The sequence below is a fragment of the Malus sylvestris genome, chromosome 17, assembly GCF_916048215.2.
Source record: "Malus sylvestris chromosome 17, drMalSylv7.2, whole genome shotgun sequence".
NCBI lineage: Eukaryota > Viridiplantae > Streptophyta > Magnoliopsida > Rosales > Rosaceae > Malus > Malus sylvestris.
In genome coordinates, this window is record NC_062276.1 from 4,726,544 (window position 1) to 4,736,869 (window position 10,326).

The following is a 10,326-nucleotide window of genomic DNA, read 5'->3' on the forward strand; positions in this document are numbered from 1 at the left end:
TTATTATTATTATTATTTTGTAAATTAGAGTAGTTTAGAATATTTAACAACATGACTTAAATATTTTTCAAATAACCAAAGTGAACTAACCTAAAAAACTCATGGGGAAAAGTTGATATAAACCCTTAATGTCAATACGAGTGACATGACATTGATCAAATTTTATTTGGGGTGGAAATTCGAATGCCAAATAATATGGGTGCCAGTCGTGCAATTTTACGAAATAATAACAGTTGCAGACGTTATCCCCTTAATCCTCCCATTTCGCAGTATAAACATTATCCCCTTCATCTTCCCACCAGCAGCAGGCTCAGTGGTGTGAAACATTACGGCAAAAATGGCGGTTTCGATAACGGCTCTCACGTCATCCCTATCCTCTCTCTCGTTTTCCTCCCACGTAGCTCAGAAGCCCAGCATTGTGTCGTTTCCCGGCTCCAAATCAGTGTCTGTTTCGCACGTGTGCGGAGCCCCCACACGTGCACCTCGTCTGGTGGTGGCTTCCGTCGCGGCGGCTCCTCCAACGGAAGTGGTGGAGACTGAAAACCTCAAGAAATACGTGAAATCGAGGCTTCCCGGCGGCTTTGCGGCTCAGACAATCATTGGCACCGGTCGCCGGAAATGTGCGATTGCTCGTGTTGTACTCCAGGAGGGCACCGGAAAAGTTATCATCAACTATCGCGACGCCAAGGTCTCTTCTCTCTCTCGCTCTCTTTGTTAACACATGTAGTTTAGGGTTTCGAATTGGGGCTTCAGTGCTCATCCAATTTTACCGATTTGTTAGCTACAGAATTCGATTTTTTTCCCCACAAGAATAATGATTTTAGTGTAGTTGATTTGTGAATAATGTATAGTTAAGCTGATATCTCTGCGGTTAAGCAATTTCATGCTCAAAGTGTGCGTCTTTGGGCAGCCAAAGATGTTTGCTTTTGTACTTTTTATATTGTTTGTTACTGAGTCCAGACACAAGTAATATAAATGTTGTAAGATGAACAACATTCCGAAATTCTTCAATGCCGGAAGAATGTTGCGGGCTATTCACCTCCTGCAACCATCCCGCATTGGACAAAACCCCCTAACAACATTACGATAGCAGATGCGGTTGTGGGGGATTGCTCTTTAACTATCTGCTATGATGTTCTTAGTTCTTTATGTTTTGCTTTGTTTGTTCTGTTCTGTTCTTTTCGTTTTATGCTCAAAGTGCGCCAATGATTTTTATGTATTGAATTCAAGCATTCTAACTCCGCCGTGTAAGTTTATCTTACATTGCCGGTCCCAAGCCCGGATAAAGGAGGAGGGGGAGGGCGTCAGGTAGTCGACAGCCGACACTCCATGATCACGTCGAATCCTTATGAAAATGAATCCAGAACGAAATCGCGCTAAAGCTAGGGCGTCACCCGTAAGTGGCGCGCTGTGTGGCCCGAGCACAGTGATAAGTGAGCAAGGGTCGCTGTATCTCCATCGGCACCCTGATGCAGTGTTAAATGAGCAAGGGGGCTATAGAAACTTCTTTTCGAACGACTCCACTCAAAGTTGTTTGGGAGCATATGCTCCTATCAACTTTACACGGGACACACAAAAGAAGTACTTTGATCCTATTAGACGGGGAAGGGTGAAGAAGCTAGGACAGAAGGGTAGAGTTCAAGAGAGCAAAATGCGTTTAGGAACGTGGAATATAGGAACCTTGACGGGAAAATCTATGGAAGTAGTAGAAGTTATGGTGAGGAGAATGATAAATATTATGTGTCTACAAGAAACTAAGTGGGTTGGGCATAAGGCAAAGGATCTAGAAAACTCAGGGTTTAAACTATGGTATTCGGGCACAAATAGAACGAGAAACGGTGTTGGCATCATCGTGGACAAGACCTTGACACAAGATGTTGTAGATGTCAAGAGGGTAGGAGATAGAATCATGGCAATCAAGATTGTAATAGGACAAGAACTTATCAATGTGATTAGTGCGTACGCACCTCAAGTAGGGTTGGATACGAGTTCGAAGGAGAAATTTTGGGAAGACCTTGGAGACTTGGTGCAAGGAATTGCTCAGACGGAGAAGTTATTTATAGGAGGAGATTTAAATGGACACGTGGGCAGGGAGACAGGCAACTATGGAGGTTTTCATGGTGGCCATGGTTTTGGGGAGAGAAACGAAGATGGGGAAGCTATCTTGGATTTTGCCATGACATATGATCTCTTCTTAGCCAACACCTTCTTTAAGAAGAGAGAAGAACATGTGATCACCTACAAGAGTGGGTCGTCAAAAACACAAATATATTTTCTTCTAATGAGGAAAAGGGATCGTATAACTTGTAAGGATTGCAAAGTTATACCAGGAGAGAGCGTGGCTAATCAACATCGCTTGTTGGTGATGGATGTACATATCAAAAGAGTGAGAAAAAAGAACAAGACTTGGAAGTGCCCAAGGACTAGATGGTGGAATCTAAAAGAAGAAAAACAAGCCATTTTCAAAGAGAAAATAATCACCCAGTGTGTGTGGGATAGAGAGGGGGAAGCTAACCAAATGTGGGATTCCATGGCTAGTTGTATCCGAAAAGTAGCAAAAGAGGTATTAGGAGAGTCCAAGGGCTTTGCCCCACACCAAAAGGAATTTTGGTGGTGGAATGAGGAGGTACAAACAAAGGTGAAGGCTAAGAAGGAATGTTGTAAAACCTTATACAAGGATAGGACCGATGAAAATGGTAAAAGGTATAGAAAAGCGAAGCAAGAGGCGAAGAAAGCTGTGAGAGAAGCTAAGTTAGCGGCGTATGACGATATGTATAAGCGACTAGATACCAAAGAAGGAGAGTTGGATATCTATAAACTAGCTAGAGCAAGGGAAAAGAAGACAAGGGACCTAAACTAAGTGAGGTGCATCAAGGATGAGGATGGAAAGGTTCTTGCTACAGAGAACGCGGTTAAAGACAGATGGAAAGGTTATTTTCATAATCTTTTCAATGAAGGACATGAAAGGAGTGCTTCTTTAGGGGAGTTGAGTAACTCAGAAGAGTGTAGAAACTACTCTTTTTATCGTAGAATCCGGAAGGAAGAAGTGGTTGTAGCTTTGAAGAAGATGAAGCATAGAAAAGCAGTAGGCCCAGACGATATACCAATCGAAGTGTGGAAAGTTTTGGGAGAGACAGGTATAACATGGCTCACTGACCTTTTCAATAGGATTTTGAAAACGAAGAAGATGCCAAATGAGTGGCGAACGAGCACTTTGGTGCCTATCTACAAGAATAAGGGCGATGTACAAAATTGCATGAACTATAGGGGTATTAAGCTAATGAGTCATACAATGAAGCTTTGGGAGAGAGTCATTGAGCATAGATTGAGGCAAGAGACACGGGTTTCGGACAACCAATTCGGGTTCATGCCAGGGCGCTCAACCATGGAGGCAATCTATCTCTTACGAAGATTGATGGAAAGATATAGAGATGGGAAAAAGGATTTACACATGGTCTTTATAGATTCGGAAAAAGCATATGATAGGGTCCCAAGAGACATTCTTTGGAGGATTTTAGAGAAGAAAGGAGTACGAGTAGCATATATCCAAGCTATACAGGATATGTATGAAGGAGCAAAGACTGCCGTAAGAACTCATGAAGGACAAACCGAAAGCTTTCCCATAACTGTAGGATTACATCAAGGCTCATCCTTAAGTTCTTACCTTTTTGCGTTGGTAATGGATGAGTTAACAGGACATATTCAAGATCATATTCCTTGGTGTATGCTTTTGGCAGACGATATAGTGTTGATAGATGAAACTCAGGAAGGGGTAAATGCAAAGCTTTACCTTTGGAGAGAAGTGTTGGAATCTAAAGGTCTTCGCCTAAGCCGATCAAAGACAGAATATATGGAGTGCAAGTTCAGTGCAAATGGAGGCCAAAACGAGTTAGGGGTGAGGATCGGAGATCAAGAAATACCAAAGAGCGACCGTTTTCGTTACCTAGGATCTATCTTGCAAAAGAACGGAGAATTAGATGGAGATCTCAACCATAGAATACAAGCTGGATGGATGAAGTGGAAGAGTGCATTCGGCGTGTTGTGTGACCGCCGTATGCCACTGAAGCTCAAGGGAAAATTTTATAGGACGGTAATAAGGCCGGCGATGCTGTATGGCACAGAATGTTGGGCGGTAAAGCATCCACACGTACACAAAATGGGTGTAGCGGAGATGAGGATGCTTCGTTGGATGTGTGGGCACACGAGAAAGGATAAGATTAGGAATGAGGATATCCGGGGTAAAGTAGGAGTAGCCGAAATTGAAGGAAAGATGAGAGAAAATCGGTTACGGTGGTTTGGACATGTGCAAAGAAGGCCTACTGACGCTCCGATTAGAAGATGCGACTATGGGACAGGTTCAAGGCCGAAGGGGTAGAGGAAGACCCAGGAAAACTTTGAGAGAGACCCTAAGAAAAGACTTAGAGTACTTGGATCTAACGGAGGACATGACACAGGACAGAACACAATGGCGTTCTAAGATTCATATAGCCGATCCCACTTAGTGACTTGGATTTTCCAAGTCTCCAACCGAGAAGTTATCCTCGCTCGGGAAATTAAGGGAACACTACCTCAACCTACATGCTCCACTCACAAAGCTCCAACATACAAGCTTCAACAAAAGAAAATTCAAAGAACTTGGCGAAGAAGGCTTTGGTGATTTAACACAATACGTTGAAATGAAGGAAAGCTTATTTATTGATATCCCCGATAAATTACAAATATGTACATATACTTGAGTCAAAATAAACAAACAAGAGGGAGCCTTCACAAAGGTTGCTTAGGAGAAGTCTCGGCAGTCGGTAGAGCCCCAGAAAGAGAAGGCACCGGAGGGGGATCATTCGGAGCCTCAGTACTGGACAGAACCCTAGAAGGAGGAGGCATCAGAGGTTGATCATTTGGAGCTTCATTACGCGGTACAGCCCCAGAAGACGAAGGCAATAAATGCCTTTGGAACAAACCCACAAATCTCTGATGATCAAGTAAAACCTGACCATCAGATTCCTTCATCTGGTCAAGCTTCCTCTTCATGTTTGTAGCATAGTCATGTGCGAGCCGGTGCAACTGTTTATTCTCATGCTTGAGCCCTCTAATCTCCTGTTTGAGACTCATCACTTCAGCCGCCAATGATTCAACTTGGCGGGTTCGAGCAAATAGGCGTTGGGCCATATTAGACACAGAACCTGCACACTGAACACTAAGAGCCAGAGAATCCTTAACAGCCAACTCATCAGACCGTTTGGAAAGTAGTCTGTTATCTTTGGGAGTGAGAAGGTTCCTGGCCACTACCGCAGCGGTCATATCATTCTTCATCACGGAATCCCCAACGGTAAGAGGACCAGTAGGGGAGACGAAGGATGGGCGCCATATGTTGTCTGGAGAAGGCGGGGCTGCCTCTTCAACAAGGTTCAAGTCAAAACGACGGTCGGAGGGGCCAGACATTTTCAAAGGTGTAGAAGAGAGAAGAGGTCGGACAAATCAAGATCTTAGAAGTGCAAGAATGGAGCTTCTACTGGTGGATATTCAAGTGTGCTTTGGAACTTAATGTCAGCCTCTATAAAAATCTGCACTCGACGAAGCTTCAGAAATCGAAGAGGCGTTTGCTTTCTCAAAAGTTGGGTTGCTCAGAGACCACGAGGGTCGATCTCAGAAATCGAAGAGGCGTTTGCTTTCTCAAAAGCTGGGCTGCTCAAAGACCACGAAGGCCGATCTCAGAAATTGAAGAGGTTTGCTTTCTCAAAAGCTGGGCTGCTCAGAGACCACGAGGGCCGATCTCAGAAATCGAAGAGGTTTGCTTTCTCAAAAGCTGGGCTGCTCAGAGACCACGAGGGCCGATCTCAGAAATCGAAGAGGCACCTACTTTTCCAGCCTTGTCAGCACCTGTCACACGCACACTCAGCTTTGTGGAAATTATGGGCATTCTGTCGAAGATTTCTGGCGAAGTAGAAAGCACATGAATCGTACTGTTCAATCACCCACTTCCCACACGCAACAGTAGCTCATGGGTACCACATATAACTTTGCCAAAGTTCTCTGACAAAGTTGAGACTACTTTTCCAGCCTTGTCAGCACCTGTCACAAGCACACTCAGCTTTGCGGAAATTATGGGCATTCTGTCGAAGATTTCTGGCGAAGTAGAAAGCACATGAATCGTACTGTTCAATCACCCACTTCCCACACGCAACAGTAGCTCATGGGTGCCACATATAACTTTGCCAAAGTTCTCTGACAAAGTTGAGACACGTGAAGCTTGCAACTCTCACTACATCACTCTGACCAAGAAGGGTAAAAGAATAGCAAAGAAACAACACTAACAAAGTTTAGACACATAAATTTTGAAGGCCTAGCTACCATATTATTACCCACAAGGGTAAATGAACAGTACCACTGCTGGATAATTGGAAAGTCCCGGTGTGTCAACCTCTGTGCTTCGTGGCAAGGTAGACTAGCAAACATGCCCAACCTTTACTCACATTCGAGAAAACACTCCCAACAAGATTGCTTGCCCCAAAATCGAAAAGGCATCGCCCTCCGAATCTCGAGAGCCAGACTCCCAACATGATTACTTTCTCAAAAATCGAAGAGAGGGTAAAGGAACAGTACCACTGCTGGATAATTTGAAAGTCCCTGTGTGTCAACCTCTGTGCTTCGTGGCAAGGTAGACTAGCAAACATACCCAACCTTTACTCACATTTGAGAAAACACCCCCAACAAGATTGCTTGCTCCAAAATCGAAGAGGCACCGCCCTCCGAATCTCGAGAGCCAGACTCCTAACATGATTATTTTGTCAAAAATCGAAGAGAGGGTAAAGGAACAGTACCACTGCTGGATAATTGGAAAGTCCCTGTGTGTCAACCTCTGTGCTTCGTGGCAAGGTAGACTAGCAAACATGCCCAACCTTTACTCATATTCGAGAAAACACTCCCAACAAGATTGCTTGCTCCAAAATCAAAGAGGCACCGCCCTCCGAATCTCGAGAGCCAGACTCCCAACATGATTACTTTCTCAAAAATCGAAGACACCGCTCTCCGAATCTCGAGAGCCAGACCCCCAGCAGGATTGCTTTCTCAAAAATCGAAGAGGCATCGTTCTCCGAATCTCGAGAGCCAGATCCCCGACAGGATTGCTTGTTCGAAAACCGAAGAGGCACCACTTTCCCAACTTCAAGAGCCGGATCTCCTTGGATAAAGCTTGTCTGTAATCTTCACACGCAACATCAGCTTTCCAGATACCACAGACCACTTTTTCAAAGTGCTCTGACAGAGTTAAAACTTGTGAAGCTGGCAGCTCCCACTACTGTGCTATGACCAAGCAGGGTAAAGGAATAGCATTATTACTTGATGTTAGGGAGACTCCTATATATGTCGACCTCCATCCCCAACGGATAGGCAGACCTGCAAAAATGCTCAACCCTTCCTCTTATCTGAGAGGGCACTCTCAACGAAGCCTTTCGAAATATTCAGCTTTCTTTCCCCCCGATAATACCTCTGTAAACAAGCTATACTAGAGCAAGAATATCTCATATCATCAGGGTTAAAAGCAAGAGTATCCCATATCATGCTTTTTCCCTGTCTTTTCCTTTGGCCTTGTTCTTACCTGCAAGACAAGGAGAAAGAGAGCAATCAGTCAGCACTTGGAATCAAGCTTCCAGCCAGGAACTGACTGCCTGGAACCCCTTACCTGATTACTTACCTGGCATTGCTCTCGAGTACTCATCTTCAACATCTTATGCTTCCAGGGAAGATACCGCATCTGCCTGAGGAACAGATAGGGCAAGTGAGAAGGATACAAGGAAGCATGTGGAGACAAGCGTAACAGCACACGTGCCGATACATCCACTACTTTGTCAAAAGCAAAAGTATCCCATATCAGCAGGGTCGAACGTACTCTAGATTTGATGGACTTGTTTTGACCTTCAAATTCTTCAGTCGGCCTTATACTCTGGAGGAAACCAGAAAACCCTCCAGCCCAGTTCAAGAATAAGCCTGTGGAAAGTTACTTCTTCAAAAGCAAAAGTATCCCATATCATCTCTTCTCATTTTTCTTCTCTTTATCCTTCATGCTGCCTGCAAGATAGGGAGAATGTGAACAATCAGCCGGAGCTCTGATTGCTTACCTTGTCTGTTACCTCTTTCAGCAGATCCCCTAGCTCGGCGACTTGGGGGACTCCTACTACATGGTTTGTATCGCGCTTGACCAAGCCTGAAACTACAAGTAAGCTTCAAGTGACATTGATACATTACCTTGTGCATCTCCACCAGTTACAGATACCACCCCTGGATGGAGGAAGAGTACTTCCAGAGAAGATTCCACATCTACCTATGAGACAGATAAGGAAAGTCAAGACGATACCACACTCCGGTACTTAGAAGTTTCGTGGTTACGAGATCATTCTCCCACAATATTTCCTAATGTCATTTGTACTAAATCATTCACTTGTACTCCCTAAAGGAGAGCTTGAACCTATGTACTTGTGTAAACCCTTCACAATTAATGAGAACTCCTCTATTCCGTGGACGTAGCCAATCTGGGTGAACCACGTACATCTTGTGTTTGCTTTCCTATCTCTATCTATTTATATACTTATCCACACTAATGACCGGAGCAATCTAGCGAAGATCACAAAAAGTGACCGTTTTCGCTACCTAGGATCTATCTTGCAAGAGAACGGAGAATTAGATGGAGATCTCAACCATAGAATACAAGCTGGATGGATGAAGTGCAAGAGTGTATCCGGCGTGTTGTGTGACCGTCGTAGGCCACTGAAGCTCAAGGGAAAATTTTATAGGACGGCAATAAGGCCAGCGATGTTGTATGGCACAGAATGTTGGGCGGTGAAGCATCAACACGTACACAAAATGGGTGTAGCGGAGATGAGGATGCTTCGTGGGATGTATAGGCACACGAGAAAGGATAAGATTGGGAATGAGGATATCCGAGGTAAAGTAGGAGTAGCCAAAATTGAAGGAAATATGAGAGAAAATCGGTTCCGGTGGTTTGGACATGTGCAAAGAAGGCCTACTGACGCTCCGGTTCGAAAATGTGACTACGGGACAGAAGTTCAGGGCCGAAGGGGTAGAGGAAGACCTAGGAAAACTTTGGAAGAGACCCTAAGAAAAGACTTGAGTACTTGGATCTAACGGAGGACATGACACAAAACCGAGCGCAATGGCGTTCTAGGATTCATATAGCCGACCCCACTTAGTGGGAAAAGGCTTTGTTGTTGTTGTTGTTGTTGTTGTTGTTGAATTCAAGCATTCTTCTTTGGGGATTATGTTTATGATGGAAAGGTTTGGGTAGTGGTTAATTCGTTTGTCTAATCTTGTTTTTCGATCTGTTATCTGTTTCTAGATACAACTCTGAGTGGAATGCGATGATTTGTGTTAGGTTTCGTTCATGGTTGCCGACTACTGTGATATTTCTTGTGGTCCGAGTCCTTTACAGCTTTCAGTATCAGCAATTCCTTGAACAATGCTTTCTTTTTTAAATCTCATGGTCAACAAATAATTGTCACATCTGTCGTGAATATCATGATCATGTAGCAAGTATAGCAGTAGTTGGAGTACAGGCACCAAAGTTGCTTGTTAGGGGATTTTGTTTGCTTTAGACAATGTTAACGAAACCCTTATGATTCTGTATTATAACATTGTGTAGGAATATCTGCAAGGCAACCCGTTGTGGCTACAGTACGTAAGAGTACCATTGGTTACTTTAGGATACGAAAGTGGGTACGACGTGTTTGTCAAGGCTCATGGTGGTGGCCTTTCTGGTCAGGCGCAGGCGATATCCCTTGGCATTGCTCGAGCTTTGCTAAAGGTCAGCGAAGACCATAGAAGACCTCTCAGAAAGGAAGGGCTGCTGACCAGAGACGCCAGAGTAGTTGAAAGGAAGAAGCCTGGTCTCAAGAAAGCTCGCAAGGCCCCTCAGTTTTCAAAGCGTTAGACTCGTCTTTCCTTTTCTATGCTGTGAACATCGCAAGCCATACAAAGATCTCGGCTTCCATTGTAGATTAAGTGGCTTTTGTAGTGAAATCTTTTTGTGCACAATATGAACAGGTTTTCATTTGGAAATGTGAATGTAGATTGAAAGCAAGGAATTTGGATTTGGTAACTTAATTTGTTACTTCCCATAACTTGATTGCCAGACATATTTATGTTTCTAGGGTTATATCATATGATCCTAGAGTTTTTGGGCATAAATTCAAGTACCGGCTCAAGGCAGCTTGCTCGCTAGATCGCCTTTTTCTCAACAATTTCCGGCCAATACTCTAATCAGCAAGAACACAAGTGAATTGATCCATCGAATTATTCGGCCATAACATGCACGAT

At 44.0% G+C, this 10,326-nt stretch overlaps 1 protein-coding gene across 1 annotated transcript; it reads left to right on the plus strand.

Moving 5' to 3' along the window:
• The first annotated feature begins 247 nt into the window (after nt 1–247).
• Nucleotides 248–10,130, plus strand: LOC126611426 (30S ribosomal protein S9, chloroplastic-like). Its single transcript, XM_050279715.1, has 2 exons — nt 248–688; nt 9,653–10,130. The coding sequence occupies exons 1-2, from the start codon at nt 338–340 to the stop codon at nt 9,938–9,940; spliced, it is 639 nt and encodes a 212-aa protein (XP_050135672.1). The 5' UTR covers nt 248–337; the 3' UTR covers nt 9,941–10,130.
• Nucleotides 10,131–10,326: the final 196 nt, after the last annotated feature.

Coding starts and splice junctions, on each gene's coding strand:
- LOC126611426 (XM_050279715.1), top strand. CDS start 338: ATGGCGGTTTCGATAACGGCTCTCACGTCATCCCTATCCTCTCTCTCG. Junction 689..9,652: donor TCAACTATCGCGACGCCAAG/GTCTCTTCTCTC, acceptor AACATTGTGTAG/GAATATCTGCAAGGCAACCC.